The sequence below is a fragment of the Micropterus dolomieu genome, linkage group LG13 (genome assembly GCF_021292245.1).
Source record: "Micropterus dolomieu isolate WLL.071019.BEF.003 ecotype Adirondacks linkage group LG13, ASM2129224v1, whole genome shotgun sequence".
Lineage (NCBI taxonomy): Eukaryota > Metazoa > Chordata > Actinopteri > Centrarchiformes > Centrarchidae > Micropterus > Micropterus dolomieu.
In genome coordinates, this window is record NC_060162.1 from 26182017 (window position 1) to 26209322 (window position 27306).

At 40.5% G+C, this 27306-nt stretch overlaps 1 protein-coding gene and 1 long non-coding RNA gene across 3 annotated transcripts; one reads left to right on the forward strand and one right to left on the reverse strand.

The window, feature by feature from the left end:
* Window positions 1-793: 793 nt before the first annotated feature.
* On the forward strand, window positions 794-21555 carry fech (ferrochelatase). Of its 2 annotated transcripts, none has more exons than XM_046066405.1 (11): window positions 794-1006; window positions 2657-2747; window positions 4329-4448; window positions 5561-5709; window positions 6264-6398; window positions 8465-8571; window positions 8870-8968; window positions 10200-10307; window positions 11502-11666; window positions 13667-13726; window positions 16521-21555. In XM_046066405.1, exons 1-11 carry the CDS (start codon window positions 967-969, stop codon window positions 16656-16658), a joined length of 1212 nt encoding a protein of 403 aa, XP_045922361.1. In that variant the 5' UTR covers window positions 794-966; the 3' UTR covers window positions 16659-21555. The 2 variants fall into 2 exon arrangements, with proteins under 2 accessions (XP_045922361.1, XP_045922362.1); XM_046066406.1 differs by lacking the exon at window positions 794-1006 and adding an exon at window positions 1057-1075.
* Window positions 5675-26483, reverse strand: LOC123981529. The gene is made up of 3 exons (XR_006827786.1): window positions 26269-26483; window positions 14509-14563; window positions 5675-5763 (listed from the first exon to the last, which is right to left on the reverse strand). It is a non-coding gene; the product is annotated as an uncharacterized LOC123981529 (long non-coding RNA).
* Window positions 26484-27306: the final 823 nt, after the last annotated feature.

Here is a 27306-nt window from a genome sequence, read left to right on the forward strand (position 1 = left end):
TTATCTTATAATTTAGACAAACGTAGATGTGACGCCAATTACAGGCTCTGCATCAAGGACACCAGAGCAAGCTGCAGACCGGAAATCTGGCAAAATTGTCTTCACAATTAAAGCACATTATTCGTATCGCCAATAAAATCACGTGGCTATAAAGATAAATACTTATGGTTAAAAAACAAAAAACTTAAGATTAAATGTGAGGTAAAACTGTAACAGACCTGCTAGGTATATATAACACCTTTGAATACAATTTCAGTCAGTACAGGTAAGATTAGAAATGAATTATGGTTATTTTGCTTCATAAATGTTTTGTGCGCACATTCCTAAATCATTTTAATTTGGCTCTTCCCAGAGTCACAATTGGAATTAAAACACCTGTCAGTGGTTATGTTTTGTATGTAGGCTAAATTTGTATTTTAGATTTGTCAATTTCCTCTCTTTTTGTTAACTTTTAATTTTTATTTGCGAAAAGAGTGAACTGTTGTTTTTCTTTACGTAAACAGATAACAGAGAACATAAAATACAGATTATAGAATACAGAAATAGAGATTACAACAGTGACATAAAATTACAAGAAACCTTAAAAAGTCTAAATAAGAAATGACAACTGAATATATGACTAATAGGATAGTTAGATACTGCTAGAAATGAAGAGGTAAATAAACGATAAATAAAATAAGTAATGAATCACAATCTAATGCTAAATATTGCATCATCCCACGTTCGTCATCGATTGTTTTATTTTGAAATTGCCAACCGGAAGTATTAAAGTCATCTTTTAACATTAACGCCAGTCTGTGCAGGCAGCCGGTGGTAGCTCAGGAATCTGACTGACACCTCGGACTGGACAGCGAGTCACTCAGTGAGCGGAACTACTCGTGGATCCAGCCGCTGAGCGCACAAGCATCCAGCCTTCATCTCAGCGGGAAAAGAGACTTTTATTAGCAGTAAAAACAGGAAGTTACCATGATGGCAGTCCTGGGCAGCGCCGGTCGCTTGATCCAACGTGAGTGTAACTGTTATGTTAGCCCGATCAAAGTCGTGCACGGAGACCTTCAAGTTTCATGATTTATTGGTAATTCAATGTCGCAGAGTAAACTGTGCTACTCTTTTTCTTTGATGCAGTTTATATGCAGTTTCACGCTATGGAGCGGGGTTGTTTAGTCTTAACATATTGTAACGTTAAACTCTAAAACACGCCGCTGACATTGGCATCGTTTCGTAAACGGGCGTTAAGCTAGCAATGACAAGGAAGTGCTAATTCCTGACAGGACTTTCACAATATAACGCGCAATCCCCTGTATTATTGACTATTATACCATCAGCATCTCTTTATTCTTACTTTAACTACTCCGGTATTATGTTCCTTGTCCATGCTTGCCATTTAGTATATTCAGAATCCTAATGCTTGCTAAAAGGTGACATTTTATTTGCTTTTATTTTACAGAGTGGCGTTGTTTCCGTAGCTAGCCAGGCGCTAACTCCCGTTGTTTTGACGCAGCTCAACATTACTGCAGGTTACTCTTTAATGTTAATGTTACATAATGGACTTATTCCGTACTTGTACTGCATTTAGTAACAGCGAGTTGACCCGTAAGTACACCGCTTACCCGTTAGCGGTCCATGTTTTCACAGCGAATAGGACACAACTTAACATTTGCACGGAGTTACACAATTCCAGCATTGTGAACTTGCATAATAGCAGCAGGCCTCCTGGCGGCGCTTCAAGGTACTGCAGCTTGGGTTATGAAAGTAAAGCGGACTGTGTTAGACTCGAGCTGCATCAGACCATACATAAATCAGAATATGTTAGCTTCTGTGTGTCCTATGACTCTGTTATTAAGTTTTTTTTGATCGCAATGGTGCTAATTATGTGATATGTGGAGTGTGTTTAGGGTCACTTAGTGTGACCTCATGTAAGAAGTCATTAGTGGAACTGGAACACATTATTGCACATTAATGTTTTGGCATGCTTCTTTACAAACTTATGTTTATTGGCCAGATATTGCTCAGATTAACAGAACTTTATAATCAGTTCTGGTGGCGAACCCCAAAGTTTCCAAAAATACCAAATTTATCAGGCTGAATTTTGGTGACTCACCTGACAGCCGGAATATTTTCATTTCATGATGTGGTGCAAGGTGCAGCCACTCTGATGCTGGGCCCCAAACCCAGACTACACACTAGGCTAATTATAAGAAGGGTGTGTTCACGCTACAAAAGTCACAAAAATAAAGGATACGCAAAACAGTCAGTATGCATAGTAAAATCAAAAATGTTGTTAATGTACACTGTTGTCTCACAAAGCAATGCAAAAAGTAAATGAAGTAGCTGCTCACAGTTGGAAAGAGTCAAACTAATTATGGATGGTGGTGAGAACATTCCTGGTGTGTCGCTAATTGTGTAGCATGTTAATTAGCACTTAACACAAAGTACAGTTGGTGCTGATGGGAAATTCATTAGTTCTGCAGGTATTAAGTCTTAAATAAAAGTACTGGACATGTGGAACCTTTGACCTGATGCTGGTGTGAGATGATAAATCAGGGGATCACGAATGGCTGTACAAAATTTCTTGGCAGTCCACCCAGTAGTTGTTGAGATATTTCAGCCTGGACCAAAATGGTGACTTTTTTTTTTTTTTCTTCTGCTTCTTTAGTTGCCAGGAACACCGTCAGTCTGAGTGTAAGGAGACGCTCCACTGCTGCTGCTTTAGCCCAGACTGCATCTCCAGAAACACAGGAAAACAGGTGAGATACGCAAAACTGTCTGGGAAAACACTGTGGCAGTACTAAGTGGATGTGCACGACCATAAATACTGCCGCATTACTGCTGCGTCAAATGCAGCTTCAGAGAACCCTGCCACAACAAGACAGCAGTCAGCTGTCAGCCATCTGTGGGCTGTTGGGCTGTCATCAGGCCATCGTTGAGCGTCTCTGGTCTAGTCTAGTGTTGTTGGCTCCAGTTGGCACTTAAAGAGCAACTTAAAGGTGCCCTGTGGAGTGTTCTTGCAAACAAACAAAAGTCATGTTTACATCCTGTTTTACTCACAAAAAATGTTTGTGTGTATCATTGAGGTCTAATATATCTGTTGAATTCATGTTGACTAGCAAGCAGTCTTCTTCTTCACGGCCTTCTGCTGCTACATTGCTGTGTTTCTTGGCGCATTACTGACACCTGTAGACCAATAGAAGAGTTTGACACCATTGACTGTTGTCAAGAGATCCACAGGTTACTGTAACACCCTGTTTGAGCTTGAACACGGCCCCTACACAAATTCGAAAAATGCACCTGACCTCTGCTCAGAGTTGTTTGATCTGCTAGCTTAAAGGTTCGGTGTGTAGGTTTTAGTGGCATCTAGTGGTGAAGATTCTGAATTGCAAGCAACTGCCCAGTCAGTGCTTTTTCTTCTTCTGCTTACGGATTCAACGTAGTGATGAAACGCTCTCTGTAGAGCAGTTTGTCCGTGTAGGCTACTGTAGAAACAGTATGTAGATGGAAATGGCTCTTTCTTAGGTAATAAAAACATAATGGTTCATTATGTAAGTTATTTATACACCACTAAAAACATAGTTATGTATAGTAAATTGCATTTCTGTCAGTAGACCCTCCTAAATATTACACACCGGACATTTAACTTCAGCAAATGCACCAGAGGATGCTACCTCACTGAGTGAAGGCAGTGAAGAGTGACAGAATAGGGGCTGCCACCTTCAGCGAGCTCGCTCAATACTGGACCAGTTAGTCACATAGACACAAAAACATGGGAACTTAGGGTTCTGGTTGAAAAATACCAAAGTTACCTAAAGGGAAAGAGATGTGAGCAGTTGAATTTTCAGTTGAAGCGTAAAAGCCCTATGTTAGCTCTTTTCAAAATAGGTTTGTTGTTTAGCCTGTATATACGAGGAATGTTTTTGTCTAACGTGTTACTTTTTATCACAGCTGGTACTGTTTTTCATTACCCTGCTGCTTTTCCTTTTTAGCTCCAAGCGTGTTCAACAGGGACAAGCAAACTTTAGCTGTTTCCAGTAGAACCACATTTAGAGCATTTATAGTTAAGCTTTAAAACTTTAAAATGGTGTCCTTTTAAAACTATTTTAAATCCCAACACAGAAACCTTTTACTATCAATAAACTCTATCTTTATAGAAATATCTACATTCTACAAATAGTTTGTATGTTAGCATAATGATCAATAATCTGCTAATGAGATTTCATTGCAAGACCCGTTAATTAACCATTGTTAATAATCAATAAGCTCAACATATTTTTGCTGGGAGTCGAGGGAACGTTAGACATGAATTATTGATTATAAATCTCTTTTGCCTGCAGGAAACCTAAGACGGGCATCTTGATGCTGAACATGGGAGGGCCCGAGAAACTGGAAGACGTTCACGACTTCCTGCTGCGGCTGTTCATGGACACAGACCTGATGAAGCTCCCTGTACAAAAGTATGCACTGTGGAGACGCGCACACGCATTAACACATGTTAATGGTGATACATTTTGAATATTATTGTGAAGGTCACACACTGAAGAGAACCGGGGAAGGTTGTTGAGTCGTAGCGCTCTCTCTGTTTTATAATAACTGATTGTGAACCAGCAAAGTGTTTCTTGTTGCTGCTGAGAAGAAAAAGTCTTTGGCTATTCATTTTCACATGTATATTGAACAATACTGATCCTTGTTCCCAAACGTTTTGGCTTGCAATATTTTCTTGTGACCCAACATCTATATATCTATATATATATATATATATATATATATATATATGACTGAACCGAGTGTTACGAGCCACTATAATAATTTACTTATGACTTAAAACTGAAAGAAATAACTTTTTTTACTTTCTTATATTGAAAGTTATATTGATGTTACAGGAACCTTATTTGTGTGCGGTTCCTAGCTGAAATATAATGTCAAATATTGGATGGATTGCTATACAGTTTGCTACAGGATGAATAGATATATCTTTGGTGATCCTCAATCAAATACCCATCTGCCCCAGCTGTACTGTTACAGAGCAGTTAGCAATGCAGTAGACTCTGTATTATTTCCTGCACATTGGTGTTCAAAACACAAATGGTAAGTTGGGGTAGATATTTGCGGTCTGGGGACTCTGTAATGCCATCAAGGAGAGATTTAAATTGAACTGGCTCTGCTGTCTGCTAACTGCTAACTGCATTTTGAATACTTGGATGGACACTTTTAAATTTGCCTCTTATTTATTTGTCACCTGTGAAAATATCTGGGCTTACTATTCTTAAGTATTCTCACACGTACTATTTATTTAGCTGTGTACTTCTACTTATCCGGGTCCCAGACATCATCTTGCACAGTTTAAATAAATCAAATATTTGATTTTTATGAAACGTTGGGGAATAACACATCTGAGCCTTTTGTTTTCACCAGTTCAAGAAAAAATGCACTTACAGGTCAATTTTTCTTTTGCTTTTGGCATTTTTATGTGTATATTAATTTATTGTAATCCAATCTATGATTTAATGTGCTGTATTATAGTCAGGTGTTGTAGTCGTCACTCTTCAATCTGCCCTTTGCCCTGCAGTAAACTCGGTCCGTTCATCGCCAAGCGCCGCACGCCAAAGATCCAGGAGCAGTACAGTAAGATCGGAGGAGGCTCCCCCATCAAACACTGGACCTCCATGCAAGGGGAGGGCATGGTGAAGCTGCTGGATGAGATGAGTCCTCAGACAGGTGAGGCAGCCCGCTCCGAGAGGGTCCTCCTGCCTGTCAGGGTGCTCCCTCCCCCTAAAGCCATTCAGTTTAAATGGAGAGTATAAGTGTATGTAGGCTTTAGAAAGTCCTGCTTTAGAGAAGGTACTTGAGATTTTATCGACATCAGGGAAGACATGTCATCATGTAAACAGTGCTTTTAAAGTTGACAAGAAAACAAGGCTGCTGTGTTCCATATTGGCGGACTCACTTGTTAGCAGTAAAGTGTGTGTGCAGTGGAGATAGTGACACAGTGAAGGAGTGTCTCTTCACACGCCTGCAACACACCTCACTGATAACAGCACTAAAACTGAGCATATCTACTGGTATACAAACCGGATTCAGAATAGGAGAACCAGTTTAACAATAACGTCTCCATCATACCTTGTCTTTATGTCACTGACTGAATTCATTTCATTACTCAGACATTTCAATCAATACGCAAATGTCAGATTTGTATTATTTTTTTTCACAGCCACTTTTACTCAAACGGTAATTCTGTCAATGGCACTTAGTGACTCTGTGTCTCTCCTCAGCTCCTCACAAGTTCTACATTGGTTTCCGGTACGTTCACCCGCTGACGGAGGAAGCCATCGAGGAGATGGAGAAAGACGGAGTGGAGAGAGCTGTGGCCTTCACACAGTATCCTCAGTACAGCTGCTCCACCACAGGTGCCGGCCACAAACAGCACAGATACAGGAAACCAGAGGAAGAACTATACCTTAGCTTTCGAGGGAGCGCAGTTTTTTGGGGAGGGGACAGACTGTGATTCTTACTGCTGAATCATTAATAGTTGCAAGCATGTAGGCCTGGGGCTGACTGTGAAAGTATCAGGCATGTTTGTCTTCTATTATTATTATTATTATTATTATTATCACATGCAACCATTTTGCTACAATTACGCTTCACACAGCAGCTGTGTTTGCGACCTGACCTTTATTTTCTCTGTGAGAGGGAAGAATTTAGAAAGTTGCAGTAGTGCATTGATCATGCGAGATATTCATCCAGCCAGAGGAAACGATCGCGAACCGTTGATAGCGTGTCGGTTGTACTAGCAACACAACCCCGTCACCCGTGGTCGGTGATCGTTCCCTCTTGCTGGATGATGTCTGACGCTTCGCATGATCCATGACGATAGAGAAATCTAGAGATTACTGGCAATAAAGCATGCTGTCAGTATATTGGAGACCCCCCCCCAAAATATCACAAATCATGCTCCAGGGGGAGCTGAAAGCTAAGCTCCCCCTGGATCCCCTGTAATTCACACCCTGCAGGAAACTAAAGAAATGAGCACACAAGATTAAAAACGGATAACATAAAACATCCAGAATAGTGCTGCTTTACAATAGCAATAATGCAAATGTTCAAAACACCTTTTCCAAAGATCACATACGTTGAATTAATTGGGTGAAAAAAGATAAAAGGGCAGTTTGCTGCTGTTGGCGTCTCACCACACCCAGAGTGCTATCCACCCTGTTACCTTCTGATAACACACACACACACACACACACAGTATATTAACATCTTCTCATCGACAACAGTTAACCCACTTCTCCCAGCTTCTTTAGGTGGAGAATGCCATCTTCCTACAAAGCTAACTATCATTAGCTACTTAGCCGTAGCAGTTAGTGCTCATTTAAGGGAAGGTTTTACTGTGCATATCAACCATTATCCGCAGAAAGCCAAAGAACCTGCGCAATTTGTAGACTGTACCAAATAGTTAGAGGCTTCGAAAGCTTCATTCATAACGTCTGTAGATTCTAAATGATTTAAAAGATCTCCTCACTCACTTTTTCTAACAATGTGGATGAAAATACTTCATGTCCGCTGCATGAACAGAAAGATTGCAACCCGTTTCCCAAACGACTGCCGCTGGCTGCCATCCGTGTTTGGATTAGGAAACGGTCGCGACTTAAAAAAAGAAATTTCTATCACATTGTTAAAAAAGTATGAGGATTGTGGAAATACCTTCAGAACCGCGGTATGTGTTGTGAAACGACCTTCTGGGTCTTTCAAACCTTGCAGAGCAAATCATCCAATCTAGAGAAACAGATGCTCTGTAACTCGAACACTAGTACACGAGGGTAGATATTTGGATTCAGCCATAGATTTGTACTAGAAGAGGCAGAATGAAGGTCAAGAAAAATTACACAGCCATATCAAATGACATAACCGTGTTGACAAGGTGCAGTCTGCCTTATGTTAGGAGGGGGTGAATGAAGTTGTGCAAACTTCTGACGGGTTCATCACAACGCTAAAAAGCATCAAAAACATCACCTTTTTAATCAAAAAGCGAAACCTTTCTTCAGGGCAAAAGGGAACCTCAGACATCAAATGGAGCACGCTTGTCCACATGGGAAATGCAGTTCACAATTGTAGTTCCCAAGGTCTAAACATGCAGGAAGCTTCGAGGCTAAATCAATTCAGACAGCAACATCAAGTGGTGGGAAAATGTAGATGTGTCAAATATATTTGCTTTACTTCTCTTTTCAATCTGATTTCTGATCTTTGGAAAAGAAGCACTGACTCAGATGATGCTCCTTCCTTTTCAGCAGCTTGTCTTGTCTTCCGGTATGCATTCATTTCTCTCTGACAACTTAAACAGATGTGCCCTTGAGCAAGGCAACCTCAAACCCTCCCAATAGAGCGACTCGGGGGTCAGCAGAGGACTGCGGGTGTTGTTTAACGGAGCATATTTAGAATATTAATGTATTTGTTTTGTTTGTCGTGCAAACAGGCAGCAGTCTGAACGCCATCTACCGTTACTACAGCAACAGAGGCGACAGGCCAAAAATGAGGTGGAGTGTCATTGACCGCTGGCCCACACACCCTCTGCTGGTGGAGGTTAGACACACACACACACACACTTACACTCACTTAAGAGAGATAAAACAACAACCACATACTGGAAAATGAATTGACGAGGGCAAGAAGCCGTCCTAGCTACTAATAAAAATAGAATAGCTAAAAGTGGCCACAGTTGGTAATAGCAACTATCAAGCCTGGCTGTATTTTTAGATTTCAACATGTTGCTTCTGTGGTGGGATGCAGGGATTAGTCAGAAACATTCAGTTGAGGAAAATTATATTTTGCCAATAGTTTTGGCAAAAAATGTATGAAATACAATTGTGTGTGTGTGCAGTGTTTTGCAGAACATATCAGTAACGAGCTGCTGGCGTTTCCAGAAGACAAAAGAGACGACGTTGTCATTCTGTTCTCAGCACACTCTCTCCCTATGGCTGTGAGTACCATGAAGTACTAGTGCTGATACTACTGGTACTACTGTTGATTATAGTAAATTTGCTGCTTTTGCTGTTACTGATGATACAGTTTGATGCTTATAGCCCTGTTGATAAACATTCTACTAATACATCTAGGAGCAGTTGCAACAGCACCAGTCACAAATTTTGACAAATAAATTCAGGAATCTGTTTCCTGGCCTCAAGAGCCTCAAGAACCCATACCCATTTCGTCAATGGGCGTGTCTGAGGCGTCGACGATTCGCCATGAAACAGGAAGTTGTCGTAACTTCAGTGTACATGCTCACATCTGCACCAAACTGTACATGTAGGATGAGAGTCCCGCCCTGAACCCATGTACATGCCGACATTCACCCACAGTCATAGCGCCACCTGCTGGCAACAGGAAGTGAGCTTTAACGAAGCATCCCCCACCACACGTTTCACCTACATGTACGAATTTTCTGTGGTACGTGTATAATGTCTAGACGTACCAAAAAGCCTCTTGGAGCGATGCCCTAAACCCAACAGGAAGTCGGCCATTTTGAATTTTACGGCAATTTTTGGATGATTTACACACTCCATACTTTAACGAACTCCTCTTAGGGATTTAGTCTGACCGACTTCAAATTTCTGCTGTGCCTTCTAAAGGCATTGAAGATGAAAAGTTGTGCTATCTGTGAGTTTTCGTCAATGGGCGTGTCTGTGGCGTGGCGTCAAAGATCAACTCTTCGCCATGACACAGGAAGTTGTTGTAACTTCAGTGTACATGCTCACATCTGCACCAAACTGTACATACTTGATAACTCTCCCACCCCAAAGACATCTACACGCCAATACCGATTAATATTCATTGCGCCAAGTGCTATGTAGCTCCACATAGGGGACACAGGAAGTGACATATAACACCTTCATGCCGCACCGGCAGAGCTCCAGAATATGGCCGGCTCACACGCGGACGCGCTACAAGTGCGAGGGCCCGCCCAACGCTGCTTGCAGCTTTAATTCATGCTGCTTTTTCAGCACTTCATATTGGTTCCTTTTGGTTACACAAAAAATAAATAATTAAGACCAAATTTTACAATAATTTGAAGGGATTCAATAGAATATACAGCCCCACTAGCAAGTTTTTACCACTCAGAACCAGGTTTGGGGGGCCTCCAAACTTAAGTATTGGTACATGGTGCTGAATGACTACATACTGATGGTGCTACCGCTGTGTACTGTGTGCAGGTTGTAAACAGAGGTGACCCATATCCTCAGGAAGTAGGAGCCACAGTTCAGAGAGTCATGGAGAGACTTGGACACTGTAACCCTTACAGACTGGTGTGGCAGTCCAGGGTGAGTACACACACACACACACACACACACACACACACGAGTGCGGCTCGGGCTGTCACGCAGTTGTTGTTACCACTTTCCGATTTCTGATTTGTCCGAAACCGGCCTGGCTCGTCAAGTTCCGACGGGACCTGTCAGGCTTGGGTTGGGTAGCCACCCTCTAACGCGCGCACACACACACAAAAGACTGACTGTGTACTGTAATCATGTCAGTATTACACAGTGGTATCCTCTAGTGGTTGTCTGCTGACATGAGTAAACAGTAGTGATGCAGACATCCAGCAGAACTGTAACAGTCCCTTTGGAAGTCATGTGAGTATTCAGTCATTCATTTTTGGTCACACCTTACAATACAGCCTGCGATTTACAGTGTAATTTAATTGTATAAATTGGGTACCAATTAGGATACTTATCAGTACTTATGGATTTACATAAACTACATTTAAACCTGCAGTAACTGATTATCAGAAACATGTTGACATATCACCCTTGAACTTAATTTTCAAACTTGTTAGCAAACAGTTTCTTATGCACACATCCTGTCCACTGGACAGGTTCCTATGTCAGTGTAGTTCAATGCTGCGATCACAGAATGCTTCATTTATTTATTTTTGGTCTCCACAAGATGGAGCCACTCGTCTGTCTGTTACTGCAGCTACATAAGAGCAAGACCTCACAACTCTTATTCCTCAGGTCACTGCGGCTGACACTTAACAAAATGAACACATCAGCTTTCCAGGGAAGGCACCTCCCGTCCCTGATCTCTCCATTATCCTAGAGAACTCTGTGGTGTCCCTGTTCAGACTGCAGGGAACCTGGGTGTGACAGAATCACCACTGTTTGTAGTCCTGGCTCCACAATGGCGGAATGAGCTCGCCATTGATAGCGGGACACAGCAAACTCTACACATCGTCCGTCGCAGACCAAAAACTCAGACTGCACCTTGGCCCATTTTATGAAAAATCCTACTGTTTCTAAATGTAGCGCTTGAAGCAGTTCAGCATATCTGATGAAGTTCATGTACTTGCAAGATTCTTGCAATTTTTGGGTTGGTATGCAATGTAAAAGTCCTGCTAGTACCTCCCTAGCAGCCACAGTGTTCATTACAGCCTCAATATGTGTAATATATATATGTCTGTACACCTGTAACACTGCAGCGGGAACTAAACTGTTGTCTTGTGTTTGGTCATTCAGGTGGGGCCCATGCCGTGGCTTGGCCCCCAGACGGACGATGTGATCAAAGGCCTGTGTGAACGAGGGAAGAAGAACATCCTGATGGTGCCCATCGCCTTCACCTCTGACCACATAGAGACTTTACACGAGCTCGACATTGAGTATGGACAGGTACTGGGGGAGGAGGTAAGGAAGAGGAAAAACTCCACGTTCGCTTTCCCAGCAGCTCCAAGCAGTTGTATCAGCACAATTTAATATGCAGAGCATCACCTTACAGTCTCTACGTAAGGAGAGGCTGAATATTTTCTTTAATGTTCCAGATAGAAGACTGTTGGGTAAAGCACCATGGTGGTTATAGATAGTTTATTTTGTAATTATTCAAATCATTCGTCCATTTAGATTGATTTCTTTCCTAGTAGGCATTAGTTTCAGTCCACCATATTGTAAATGTGAGATGCCTTAAATTCTGAAATAAAATCGGTTATTCGACTAGTAGGCGGACAAATGAGCTGCAGGAAGCGTTGAAATGGGAAACATGGTGAAATATACGTGTAGGACGTTTTGATTTTCAGAGTAGCCCAACAATAATCCAAAGAACAGCCAAGAGTAAAAGGGGTGAGTCGTTTAAAAATAAGGAAAGACTAAACAATCCGCAAAATGTATGTTGCTGTTCAGCAGCCGACACTTAAAACTCAAGACATTAGAGCGACATTGAATGCACCAACAGGGAGAGTTTTGAAAATAGTCTTTAGTTACCACATGATGATAATGTATTATTGACCAAAAAATAAAGTTGACTAAACACTGACCATGGTGGATTACCCATCTGCAGCAACTTTCCAAGTCTCTGCATGTTGGAGGCTAAAACCAATAACAAGAAGGAAGGAGACTGGTCAGAAATCAACCAGTCCTGCTCTGTGTTAGTTTATATTGGGAATTAGGGCTGTCCCACGACTAAGAATTTACATACTGTTCATTTCATGCCGTGCGGCCGACAACTGCATGTACGTCACGGTTCCTCGCGCGTCTATTTCAAGTAGCCTACTATTTAAAAACGATATAATATGCTTTGCGTGGTTCATCAGTGGTGATAAATGATCCGAACGTCCCGTGAGGTGCGGACAACTCGGCACAACAGCGTTTAAGTGTTTCTCTTCTGCCACCACACACATACACGCTACGCCTACACATGCGCACTAATGCCCCCTACCTTGAGGGTTAGGGTTAAAATTTAACTTTAAAATTTAAATTAACTTTAAAAACATTTATTAAAATCTTTTTTCTTTTCACATTTTTATTTACAGCATTATATGTTGACATCGATATAGTAATAGGCTGTATATCAATTTGGAGAAAACTGGTAGTTCTATGTAAAATCAGACCTTGAGCACTCCCATATAGCCAAAATGGCATGATCCTTGTTTGGCTGCGAAGCTTCGACTGTGAGATTGACGGTCGAACCAGGCTCCGCCCATCGAGGCATTGAATCTTTGACTATTCGGGGTCAGACCTAATTGGGATCTATTAATGATGGTTTAACTTTGGACGTGATGCAGAGTTTAGGTTAGCTCAAGTGTGTGTGTGTGTGTTTGTCAGCTGCAGCTGTGTGTCTCTGCCAGTGTAAAGGCACCAGGTGACCACCAATCAATGTGACTGGTGCCACAAAGACACACACACACACACACACCTATTTGTACTTCTATATTTGTGAGCAGCCTGACATAATTAATAATTAATTTCCAAGCCTTTACCAAAAAAATTTCCTGACATTCCCAGCATGTCCTCATTGGCCTCACAAAACACACACACACACACACACACACACACACACACACACACACACACACACACACACACACACACACACACACACACACGCACACACACACGCTGTCTGGACCCCTTCAGTGTGTCCACAGTCAAGAGGAATTTCCCTCTTAAATGAACCTGCTGTTCAAAATAATTGGAAACTCATAACAAAGTCCTTAACTGACAAAATGAAAACAGCTTTTCCCCACATGTTCATTTGTTGGGGGGGGGGGGTTTCTCCCCGGTATGGATTGAAGCTGTCGCTAGTGTAACCTGTTTGAGTTGGTTCATATGAACTGTGTTGTGCTCACAAATTTGGTTCAGTAGTATAAACATGAGTAGCAGCGTTTTCTGTCTTTTTTCCTTTCTGTCCTCAGTGTGGGGTGGAGAACATCAGGAGAGCTGAGTCGTTGAATGGGAACCCTCTCTTTATGAAGGTACGTTACACGCCGAGCCGGTCGGCTCATGTCTACAAACATTATACAGACTGACGTATGTATATGTATTATGTATGCATGTATACAGTAGGTAACTATCAAATAATTGAAATCCTCTTAAGTTTTGATTAAGGAGCATGTCTGTAATTTACGAACAAGAACAGACTTTGAGCTTAAAGAAAGGAAGATATAGAGGAGTGAAATGTGAAAGTAAGGGGAGATGGTAAAAGACACAAAAAGAAAAGCAAATAATGAGCAATACATATAGGATTGAAAGAGGGAACAAATGATAAAGGAGGGGAGGCTGCAGGAGGTCAGGCAGGGCTCTAATAATAGAAAAGGAGACAGCAGCAGAAGGTTCTGTGAAATAGGTCCAGGCATGAGATAGTCAATAAATGGACTCCTTCCTTCCTTCTCCCTCTCTCACTCGTCTCCTTCCTTTAATCCCTCCTTCCTTTCCCACCCTGCCTCCCTGCTTCCCCTCGTCCCCTCGTCCCCAACCCTGCAACCTTTCTCACAACAGGCAACTCCTCTAGCTGTGTGTGTGTGTGTGTGTGTGTGTGTGTGTGTGTGTGTGGTTTATTAAAGGAAGGGGGCAGATCAATGGGAACCTTTAGAGCTGACTACAGTAGAACTGAACCACCAGGCTGGCTGGCTGGTCAAACCCTCCATGCTCAGAGACCCCTCACCAAGTCTCTGGGAGAGGGAGAGAGAGAGAGTGTGTGTGTGTGTGTGTGTGTCTCTGTGAATCAATATCCAGAGGATGATTAGTTGGTACTTACTGAAGGGTGGTTTCCTTGGTGTAGTTTTAGTTTCTCAGTGAGCTGCATCAGTCTCCTGTCCATGGAAAATAAAGAAAAATACGTTCAGAATTTTTCCTGCAGAGCCTGGCTGTTGTTGGGGGTTCATTTTTTAATAAACCCTCTCTCAAATTACTATTAATTTATGTCACTCTTGCTCTTGAATTACAAATTTGATTCTCTCAGATCTTTCATTTGCCTCATCTTGTCTCAAATAAAGTTGTAATAAAATAACAGCCATGATCAGCACAAAAAAATACATATCAGACTCTAATAAAGGGCAGGTGAAAACATGACTCTAATATTGCTTACAAAATTAAATTCAGTTTAATGTGCGTATCCATGTGTACACATACCTGGCAATAAAAAAAACAACTGATTCTAATCCATCAGTACAGCAACAGTCAAGACATACTCGCCACTGTGCTGCTCTCAGATTCTGTTCAGTTCAATATTTTGGTAATAAATGCTCATTCATTTTCTTTCCGAGAGTTCGATGAGTCGATTGATACCCTTCCCACATCTGTAGGTACATATGAAGCTACAGCCAGCAGCTGCTTAGCATAAAGACTGGAAACAGGGAAACGGCTACCATGGCTCTGTCCAATAGTAACCAGTACCTCTAAAGCTCACATTTGTTTAATCTGAACAAAACCTGTAACATTTACAAATTTAGGTTTTATGAGGAGTTACAGTATATGTAGAGCTGTTTTTTTGGCTGGCGAAGTGACCTCCAGGATGTCACTGGAAAGAGCCAGGCGAGCTAAACTAATTGTCTAACATGAGATGGGTATTTCTCATCTAAGTCTTGGCATGAAAGCAAATGAGTATATTTTTCAAAATGTCAAACTATTCCTTTAACACTAGTACAACTTTTATTACAATTTTCTTATTTCCAGTTGCTTTACCTTAGCAGAGCACTGTTACATTTCTGTGAATGAAACACTTACCACAGATATTTCAAATTAAAAGTCTAGCAGGAAACTGAGGGGTTATGCCCCTTGAGACAGTGGAAGGCTTTCAAAGGAGACCTATTATGCTTTTCCATATTTTATGACTTGTCCGCAATGTTATAATGTTGGATGTTCATGTTAAACATGGCCAAAGCTTCAAATAATGAAGTAAAAGTATTTAAAAGAAATCCCTGTGAACCAAAACCTCAGATTTCCTCCTGTTCTGAACGCTCTGTTTTCAACTGCTTTTTTTAATAACTGCTCCGTTCTACGACACATGGAGCTAGACGGAGCCGGTATTCCATATATGGTCATTTGCTCCGCACAGCAACATCTGTCTGTACCGCTCAGCGACAACAACAGCCTGGTAACATGCTTCAGGTCTTGGCCAATCAGAAGACAGTGGGCTTTGAGAGGAGGGGCCTTAAAGAGACAGGAGCATCTACAGCTTGTTCAGACAGAGGCTGAAATGAAGGCCTCTGTGAAGGGCCAGTATAAGACAGAGTTTTTTTTTTTTTAACTTTGAATCAATATAGGACTAGAAATGCAGTATAATAGGTCTCCTTTAAAGCTTTTAAGTTTGAAAGCTATATAGTTTACTCCACAGACTATAAAAGTGGATGTAGTCACAATGACGTAACCCATTGGTTTGTAGACTACCATTTACAAGCCTTGAGTTTGGCATTTTGGCCGTCACCATCTTAATTATTACCAAAAAGACTTAAAACAAAATGTGCTTACTGGAAAAAAATGAACAGCTGACTCCTAATAAGCTTTTTCAACGGTTCTGATTAAATGTATACAGTACAGTGGTGCAAGTAAAACTAAAATCTAAAACAACATCTTATTAACAGACGGCCACTCAGCCATTATTTTAGTGAGGCTAACTACAATTGAACAAGTGAACAATCCAATTAGTAATAGAGCTGGGGCAAGGTGATAAATTTTGTAATGGACAGAAACGCACAACCAGTTGTTCACAGAGCTGAAACGAGAGTCTCTCATTATCTCTCTCTCTGAATATATATGGTGTTCTTCCAGGCTCTGGCAGACCTGGTCCAGTCCCACCTGAAGTCCAACCAGCCCTGTTCCCGCCAGCTGACCCTCCGCTGCCCGCTGTGCACCAACCCCACCTGCGGAGAGACCAAGGCCTTCTTCGCCAGCCAGACACTTTCATAGAATCACACACACACTATGGTGCCCTTCCTGCAGCAGTGCTACCTGTGAAGAAAGTTAAGGCCTTCTTCTATAAGCAGAAGATTCACAAACGCACACACTCACTCCGTCTCTCCAGCAAGAGTGTCTGTCATAAAAAAAAAACAAAGTGGCCTGATGGTTTCTGTGAATACATTTTGACGCTTTGTTTATTACAGTTTAACCACAGCAAATACATTACTGTATGGGAAAGTAACTTCCAGGCAGAAAATGTGTGACACTCAATCACAAATTTGCATTATGTAAATGGGGGAATAGGCTATATTGGGCTTTGGATAAACAAACAATAAATGTGTGTGGTTTTGATCTGAACAAAAAAAACCTTTCTTTTAAATGGATCAGATTCCACAAGTTGACAGAATAAGAATATTGAATAGCTGTTTCATATAATATATAAGTCCACACATGTAAAAAAAGTATCAATAAAATGCTAATCAAATTTAAAATTGACTTGCTGGAAATAACATCTCCGCTTAGCACTAATCTCAGATTACCTGAATAAACTTGATTCGGTACAGAAAAACAAGTGCCCATGTTAGGATTTTTTGGCAAAAGTCGGTGCAGATAAAAGAACTGCCACTCTGCAGAAATTGATCACATCAAAGCTACAGGGGAAAAAGCCTTTGGTTTTTTTTGGGTAGGGGGATTATTTGCTTACGTGCAATTCACCATCAGAGACCCTGTTTCTCTTTCTGCTGGTGCTAAATGAATAACAGTCGGCCATGACGACCTGGTTGGTTGGCTGGATCTCTCCCCCGCCTCCTCACCCGTCACTTCATGCCATTGACAAACACACGTCAGCAACCCCATCCATCCTGCCGCAGTCTGTATGTGATTGGAGTTGGTTGGTGCTTGTCACGCTGCTGCCTGATTGGTGAATACCAGTGCGATATAGGAAGGAATTGCGCTGCGACTTGAGGGTTTTAAGAGATGTAGCTTTTGGCTGCGTTCACACTGCACGCCAAAGTGACCCAAATCTGATCTTTTTGACCATATGTGATCTGATATTTTTTGTGTGAACAACCCAAGTCAAATTGAAGCTGATCTTTTCCAGTTTGGATTTGGTCCACTTTCATGTGATGGTCCAAATCAGATACAGGTAGGAGTTTTTTGAAATGCGACCTCAGTCTGTACAGTCAGATCAGAATTCATGCAACTCTGACGTCACTATAGAGCGACTTTTGCCACAATTCAGTGTGTCACGTGCATGCGGAAACAGTAGGTGTATTCGCACTGTGTATAATACAAGGGTAATGAATGCAATTACAAAACATTTGTCATAAACCAGGAGAATTGTGACCCTGGGAGGAAACTGGGAGAGGGCCATGAAAAATGAGAGTATTCAATGAAAGTCTGCAGGTTTGGCAAGTATATGATGACCTCTGTGGCATCCATGTTTACTTCCAGACTATAGTATGCTACACATGACGGCATATTATTGTTTTGTGCTTGCATGTCACTTCCAAGCCGTGGCCAGGTCACACTGGAGTTTGATATGGGCCACATTTAAATATAATAAATAAATAGAATATTAAAATTACAGTCAATCAACAAAATCAGATCTGAAAAGGGAAAATTGAGCTGTTGTATCTTTACATATGCACCTTGTGAGGTAGTTGCGGGACGCACAAAAAACAGGTAGCTGAGTTAAAACCTACTGAGTTAATTTTTTTGCCGTAAGATGAGCACATAAGTTTTGTAATTTTTACATAAGTGAATTCAGTCCATTAGTGTGTCCTTGATGGAAAAGCAAATGGGAACAAATGCTACTGGCGGTCTGCAACTCTGCAGTGAAGTAAAAAAAAAAAAGTGTAACAACATAATTTTAGGTCTGATGCTCACTCATCAGCTTTATGTAGCATCTTGCAATCCTGTGAAAAACTGATGTCTGTTTTTGTTTATTTTCTGTCACCACATCTTGGCCCATGACAAGACGGCAAACACTAGCTAGACCCGCACCTTTCTATAAGGAACGCAGCGCTGACTGTGCAGGGTCTGCCAGTGACATCGCTTTCCCAGTAGAACACAAACTAAACAGTACAGTGGATCCTTCCAAATGTTGAAAGGGACAGTGCTAATGGTTGATAGCTAATGCTATGTGGAAGGGACAACTCAGTTTTGTATCAGTGTTCAGAGGCTGTACAGTGTGACCTTCTCCATGGAAGTTGCCACATTGTCTCAGATGTCAGTCAACTGATGCTGTTGGAAAAAGTTCAAAACTGATCTGTAGTTTCCTCTGAACCCTCTCTCATTACTGGGGTTGAGCGAGTACTCACTTGGCTGAAATGAGTTCACAGTACAGATAATGTACTTTTTACGAGTATCATCAGAGTAAAATGTGTCAATATCCATTTTCTAATAAAAATACTAACTAAAAAAAGATCTGTAAGTAGTTATCTTTACTATTTAATTTTGAGGTTGTTCTGTAGCTAGTTTCATAATAAATATAGTAATCAACTAATATCTAATTCATGTTTAAATGAACAAATTCTGGTTAGCTCCACCCACATCCATTTTAAGCCCCGCCCATTCTGAGTGCGAATAGGAATCCAGATAATAATGTACTCGCTCATCCCAACTACTTAATAAATCATTAAGCCCTCTGAGTTAATTCTGTGCAGATATTACTTTTGATCACCAATACTATTGATCTACTACTTTGATTTATGATTATCGGAATTGATTTTGTAACATTAGCGCAGGCCTTTTCTATTACTGTGAGAACACTGTATAGGCCTAACCGTTTCAGTTTGAGGCAATACGACAAAATGCTTTTTCTTTTAATTCATGTCACATCCTTGTTGGTGTGATGAGAGCTGAAAAATAAAGTCACTTTTGAGGGACTGCAAGAAAAAAAGATGCTGGCATTGTCCTTCAATAGCAAGATGCAGTATATGTTCTTAAAAAAAAAAAAAAAGTGGCTCAGAAATGACAGACGTCGAGTGGATTAGACTTTAGTTTTAAGGTTGATTGACTGCGACTTCTGTCTGCCTCAGTGCTGTTTTGTTTTCGTCCACTCACACCTCCCCGATCACAGTGCAATTTCTTGTTTCGCCGTCAAGTGCTACAGCTCCAAAAATGTCTTGAAGGTCGGATGTTTGATCCCCTCTGCTGTCCCATTTGCTCGGGATGAGACTACCTAATAATGAGTAAATGTCAAAATAAAACACTTTTTATGGGTTGTAACTTGACCTTTGGCCTCTGCCCCTGTTCCCCCTCTTAATGTTTTTGTCATGTTATGCCATGATAATGTGCCTTTTACACTGGCTAACTAGAAATACTGGACTTTTGCTTTATGTTCTTTTTTACGTGTGTGTGAACCAAAATGCTGATGTGAAAAATCCACCCTGAAATCTGAATTTACATCTTCCTGCTGTGATCTGGGCCATCGACGGCTCTCTCCCTATGTTGAAATCCAGAAAAAGAGCTCCTTACTGAGGTGTTTTATATTCCAAACTGCCGTGAATTAACTCTGAACTGTACAACTTTAGCTCGCGACCTAATCTACGGACAGTGAGCTAACTAGATAAAGGGCGAGCTAAATGGCACGTTTCGACAATGGGGGTAACCATTTTGGAATAATACCACTTCGTCAGAGTATTGAAAGGTTTTCCTGTCTCCAATTCTGCTGATGTAGTGCAAATACAGCTTTACAGCTAGCTTGCTAGGTAACTAACTAACTTATGCATTAAAGGGCTCACTAGCTAGTTAGCTCTCTAGCTCACTAACTTGTCTAAGTGCAGCTATTCTGAAGATGATGTGACAGAACATACAGGATGATTAGTACAAGATGGGCACTGACTTTAACATTAAGCTTTAAGTTATTTTTTTTAAAACAGGAAAGTTGGACTATCAGACCTGTAAAATCTCTTATTATTTAAATTTTACTTTTACCTCACTCTTTGAACGTTGTGACACGTTGTAACCATTGGCAACTGCCAACGACGCTTGCCTGAATTGTACAGTTGTTTTAGTTGGTACATTCTTGCTTCCACTGTGTCATACATACAGCAAAGCACTTTACAACACATATTCTCATTCCATACAGACGACGTTACGTTATGCTTTCACTGCTCTTCCACAGGTTTGAACGGGATGGTTTTGATTTTGAGGAACACTTCCTTAAAGACCTAAAGTTAGACAAGCTCAAGGAGTCTTGTTTTGTGTCGCTACATACTAACTGAAGGTATGTTAAATGGTGACACTGACATAGCTTAGCTCAATTACTTGCTGTCAGGGTGTTCAAGTGGTAGCTCACCTTAAAGGAGGATTTCTGTAATTGTGCTGAGCTGCAAGATGATCCCGCAGACATTATGCAATAGAGCTAAGCTAATCTCATTATGTGATACCTTCAAACTGCAAATCAGTGTCTGTAAGAAAAAAAGTTAATCTAAAAGCCAAACTATCACTTCACTACAACTGTCACTTAGAAAAAGTCCTATTTGTGCAAAATGGCAAACTGTTTAAGTCACAGCAGGAAGACATGCTAATGTCTGTGATGGGTGGGTTTTTCCTCCACCATCATGTTTTATGATTTATTTATTATCCTCTGTGTTTTGACAGGTCTGTTTTTAAGAATGTTGCTGTGTGTTTAGCTGAAAATGCATTGCGCAGAGTTTTTGTTGTACATATAACACTGCTTTGTTGCAGCTCCTGCATACTTTTGTTTTGCTGTTTGATTTTTATTTATGTTTGTTTTTTATGTGTTCCAGACCACACAAAACCATCTGTCTCCACTGTTTGAACTTTTTATTAAATATAGGCTATATTTAGGAGACATGGTATTAACAGTGCGAGAACACATAACGAGTCTTCCTTCAAAATAAAATACAATAAAAAAAACCAACAACTGGTGACCGGGGTTAGTGTTGTGTGGTTTCTTCAGGTACGTCCCCGACACACTGCAGATTTGGGCTTTCTTGGATGGAAGCTGATAATTATGGGAGTAATGTGATTACATTTTTTTTTGTCGTCATTCCAAAATGGTGGACATGGATAGCTCTTTGAGATATATCCACTGATGGCCAAGCTTTGGAGATAGCCTGCCTCAAAATTAAGAAATTTGGAGTGCTGGAGCCTGAATTTTTACATCGGTCCTTTCCCTAGATAGAATGTTGAACATAAAATGTTATGTTTATTAACAACAAATTTTTAACATTCACTGCCAACATACATAAACTATAGTTAAAAAGGTCAGATGTGGGTCAGAATTTTAGTTTAAGGCCAGATACCACAGTGAAATAGTTTTTTTTTTTTTTTTTTTTTTAACCAACTTTACTCATATCACAATGAATCTTTACAAGATGAAAGTATACATAAATAGAAGCTTTATTACAATTTTTTTAACGTTTTTTATTTCTAATATGCAAATTAGGTATTTTCTCATTAAATAAATGCTGATTTGCATATCACACAAATCAGATAGTTTTTTTTTATTTTATTATGATAATATACCAAATGGCCAGGCATTTACAGAAGGGTTTATTAAAATGTAGTTTTCTATTAGTATATCAGTCAAATATGTGATTACATATTTACAAATAAAATACAAAATCAAATAAGAATGATAAAATATATTTTTTAAAAACCTCTGTAAATGTCTTGCTATAAGACCTCAGAAACACTATGTAAAAGGATGATGATCTAACTGCCTTGACGGGTGAGGAATATGACTTTGCAGGTAACATGTAATTTTGGGAAAACTGCTGTTAAAGACTAACTAACGCAGTAGAAACACACTTAGCATAAAAATTACTGTCACATGAACACATCTATTATAAATATCTGATATATGGACTAGAATTGGATATATGGATCAAAAATTGTGCTCTTGCAAACAAGCTTTCAAATGATACATGATTTAATATGGACAGGCCAGTTGAAATTGACTCCATCTGCAGTTGACGACCTTGGTATAAAATAGACAAATTATAATGTTTATATATATAAGATTGTTATTTTATGTAAAGTATGGTAGCAATACTTGCAAAGTAACTGAAATCTAAAAGTTATAGAAGCAAAGAAGCAAAATCATTGTCCAAAATCATTTTGGACAGTGGTGTCTCACATTAAACCAATTAAAACAAACAACATTAAAACAAAATTAACTATTACCAACAGAATATGACGAAGTTACAGTTGAGAGAAGTCTAGGCCTATGTAATATGTTGCAGAGATATCTACTGAAGTTGGTACATGCATGTTCATCATTTAAGTGATCGCTTAACTTACCCTGACTCACAACTCTTATCTCCTTTCTTGCTTCACCCTTTTTTCCCCTCCTTTTGTCCCATATTGTCTCCACCTCTTCATTTTACCTCTCCTCTTCTTTCACCCCTCTCTCCGATTTCTCCCTCTTTCAATCTTCTTTCCTCCCCCTTTCCACCACCTCTCCCTCTCTCTGTCCTCACCCCAATTTGTCCTCCTTTTCCAATCTTTTCCTCATCCTCTAGCTCCGTCCCCTCATTCATTCCTATCTTGTTCTCTCCCCCTCCGCCTCTCCTCCTCCTCCCCTCCATCTTTTTTTTCTCCCAGCAGTCCCCTGCGGTGTTGCAATCACCTCTGCTGCTGTTGATTAAGCTGAGAGAGATTGGCTGTCCATGACCCAATAACCCCTGAGGGCACCGGGCTGGGTGCCTCCCCCCCCCAAACATCTGAGCCAGCTACAATCTCTCCCTTCATTGTATTTTCTTCTTTTTTCTCCTCACCTTCTCTTTCCCCATCCACCTCCCTGACCACCTTTCTCTTCCCATTCCTCTCGTTTTCTGTCAAGCTCTTTCCTCTTTTTCCTAATCTCTCTTCTTCCAATGTTTACTCCCCCCCCCCCAAGATATTCTATCTTCTCTTACCTCTCCTCTTTTTGTCTCCTCAACTCTCAGATCTCTTGTCGCTGTCCCCTTGTCTCGTCTCCTCTTGTCTCATCATCTGTGCGGTCCTCGTATCCTCTCTCCTCTCTTATTTCCTCTGACTTCCTCCTGTCTCTTTCTCTTCTTTTCTCCTTGACATTCTTCCCTATCATCTCTTTTTACCTCCTTCCTTTCCCCACATTTTCTCAGACCTCCTCTCGACACCTCCTCCTTCTCTTTTCTTTTTCAGTTACACTATAGATCATCTGCAGAGCATCCACCCCACACTTAACTCCTAAAACAGACATATCAAGTCTCAGGCTTTACATTTACATTTATATTTACATGGGACATCAGTGGAGGAGACTGTCACTGCTCTGCTGTGATTTTGATACTCGCTTTGTAAAAGGTTATAGCCTGACATGCTGTTATCATGAATTACTCTGTGTGCAACAACGAGGCAAAAAAGTGCAGTGATTTGACAAACAAAATGAGGTTCGATTTCTCCACAGATGATTTTAGCAAATGGGGCATCCCTGCTACGGAGACATCTGTGCCACCCTCTCCTTTCCTCTCTTTTCAACATCCAAACAGTTCTCTCTCTCTCTCTCTTTTTAAAATCCTTTCTTTTTCCTCTGCTCGCTCTGTCTGGTGGATTGCCAGTTCAGTGGGGGAAGGGCCGTTCAGGTCGAAAGGTGTGTGTATTTGTGTGTGTCTTGTGGTGACTGCAGGCTGCTAGTAATTGAAAAGCCGGAGCGCCAGCGCCTGCAACCCCCGTGACCTGCTATTGAGAGAACGACCATTGATTTCTATAGAGAAAAAGAGAGAGAGAGAGAGAGAGAGAGAGTGTGAGCGGGAGGCAGTGAGGCATAAAGGCAAAGAGAAATATGAAAAAATAATTGGTAGAACAGAGAGGAAGAAAAGAAGAATGAAAGGCTGGAAAGAGAAGGAGAGGTAACTAAAAAACTAAAGGAAAGCAGAGGTGAACTGGGGAGGATGAAAGGAAAAGCAAGAGGGAAGGGTTGAGACAAATGAGGCAATGAGGGAGGCAGACACAGATGAGGGGAGGAAATGAAGTCCAAAAAATGTAAAACAAAAAATTGGAGGAGAAAAAAAAGAGTGAAGAGATATTACTGATGAGGGAGAGAGAGAGAGAGAGATCAAAGGAAATAAACAGTTAGAGAATGTGAAACAAAAATGTGAGGGAAAGGGATAAAGAAAAAGAAAAGCAGAAGGAGGGAAGGGAGAAAACTTTCATGAGGATGCGAGGGGAAGGACTGACTGGAAGGGAGGAATCAGGAAGTGTTTGGAGATGAGGCAACGGTAGGGTATCAAACAAGGAAATATTGGTTAAACATCACTATACATAGGACAGTATGACAATATAACAATATAACAACAGCACTGAAATAGAGAATGGTGACTAAATAATAAGTGTTAGCAGAAAAAAAATTTCTCTGGCAGGAAATTCACTGTTGCAAAACTCCCATTCGTTAGTGAAGAAGTATGCTGTTAATGCTAACAGTTTCTCAACAGCTGCACCACTTTTGTTTTTAAACCAGTGGACCAGAACTGATCTTCAGGGCTATGCTCAAATCATAAACTGACAGAGTGACACCCCTCTGCAGCTGTTTGTTTTAGTAGGTAGCTACATCTTCTAGACAACTTGATCCCAACAACTCACTGAAAAGAGTTTCCATAGCCGAGAGCTATTTTATGGTATATATTATAAATATAGTGTTTCAGTAGGTTTTTAGGGATGATGTGACCCAATAGGCGTCCCTGCCAGCTGCTGGCCTGTGCAGTTTGCTTACAAGACAACGGACTCTGTGATTTTCTTTGTCCTAAAGTATAAAGTCTATAAGGTAACGTCCTATCATAGTGTGTCGCGCTCCCATAAACCAATTTCAGATTATGAATCAGAATCAGCTTTTATTGCCAGGTATGTGTACATATACGAGGAATTTGACTCTGGATTGTACATTGCTCACGATGTGCTTACTCACACAAAAATACAAAATCACAATAATAAAAATAAGATAAAATCAGACACAGACTTCAGTGTAGACAACACAAATATAAACACTATGAACAAAAACAATATAGACATGTTGACAAATGGTGCAGTGAGCAGAGTACAAAGGACGCTGGAATAAATAAGTATAAGTAATTTGTGCAGGAGTTATGACTTGAGGTAGGTGGATTGGTATACAGTATCTACAATATGACAATATAACAGTATGAACAGCACTGAAATAGAGAATGGTGAGTAAATAATAAGTGTTAGCCAGTAAACAGGTGGCTGATTCGTTTAGTAACTCAGTTTATTATTATTATTATTATGTGAAAGTAATTTAGTAACCTAATGAGTAACGTAACTAGTTACTTTTTATCACCCAGTAATAAGTAAAGTAATATTAGTACTTTTTAAGGAGTAATAAGTAACTAGTAACTTATTACAATGTCTGAGTAACTTCCCCAACACTGCTGGTGAAATGCCAAATTGGCAAACATTCTTCTCCAGGTATTTGGAAAAAAAAGTTCCTGTTTCCAACTTTCTTTTTATTGAAACATAAGCAGCTGTCCACTTAGACACGCAGAAGTTGCCTTAGAGACTGTTCAGGACAAAAAAAGATCACTTTCTCAGCATGTGAACACACACAAATACAAAAAGCTGTCACAGCTCTCTGTATTTATTTATGCATTTCTTGGATCATTTGCATACTCACCTTTGACTGGGCAGTTATTTCCCCATTTGCAACCATACTGGCACACCAGAGTGTCTTTCCAGAGTGATGTTCCCTGCAGGCTGTTCTGTTGCTGCAGAATTCACTTATGTTAATGAAGACCAACATTTTACAAATATATTAAGTGAGTCACTCTTTTGTTTCCCACCGTTTGTCCTCCTTATCAGGCATCTGACCCACAGGTAATAGAAAGACAATGTCACCAGATTAACAGCCACAGAATGGATTGCTGTTCCCCTGGCAACGGAGAGAGGAAGAGGAGCAGGAGGATGGGATGGAGTGATTAAAAGGGGAGAGGAGTAGGTGGGGAGTTCGAACGAGAGAAGTGAGGAGGTGGACTGATGAGAGGAGATGGATGCTGGAATGATTACACAGACAGAAAACAGTAGAAAGAGAAGAGTGACAGAGAAAAGAAACGAATGAAGGGACAAGAGATGTAGAAGGAGACAGAGAAGGTGATAAAGCCATTAAAGACAGAGATAAAAGAAAAACACTAGATAGTTGGATTGATGGATTGAATGGTTGAAAAAAAGGGAAGGAAAATGAACAGGTGAGAGGAGAGACTGAACCTTTCGGATCAGATGAAACTTTAAACATCTGCGTAGGGAAATGAGTTTGCAGCAGCAAATTACGGAAAGAAATATCAAACATGTAACCCCCTCTCAAAATTATGTTTATGGGCAATTCATTTGTTTTTCCATTTATGCTGTGTTGACTGTGAACGGCAAAAAAGAGAATTTAGCTTCTAGGCTGCATTTCATTAGCTCTGCTCCTGTAGTCTGCATAATGACAATAAAGTTGAATCTAATCTAATTTAATCCAGAGTCTTTTGCAAAATAAAAAAGAGTTTCAATGTTTCTTCTGTGATTATTTTGTATCATTTGTTTTCTGATGGCTTGTGAATAGAACAGAAAGACAGTGATGAAATAACGTGAGGAGTTGTAGACACCATACCAACAGGGACAGTAGTGTGGTCGGATGCTTGCATTGAGAAAATGTCGCTCCCAATCTTGAATCACT

Coding starts and splice junctions, on each gene's coding strand:
- fech (XM_046066405.1), top strand. CDS start 967: ATGATGGCAGTCCTGGGCAGCGCCGGTCGCTTGATCCAAC. Junction 8,969..10,199: donor CACACTCTCTCCCTATGGCT/GTGAGTACCATG, acceptor TACTGTGTGCAG/GTTGTAAACAGAGGTGACCC. Junction 11,667..13,666: donor GACAGGTACTGGGGGAGGAG/GTAAGGAAGAGG, acceptor TTCTGTCCTCAG/TGTGGGGTGGAGAACATCAG.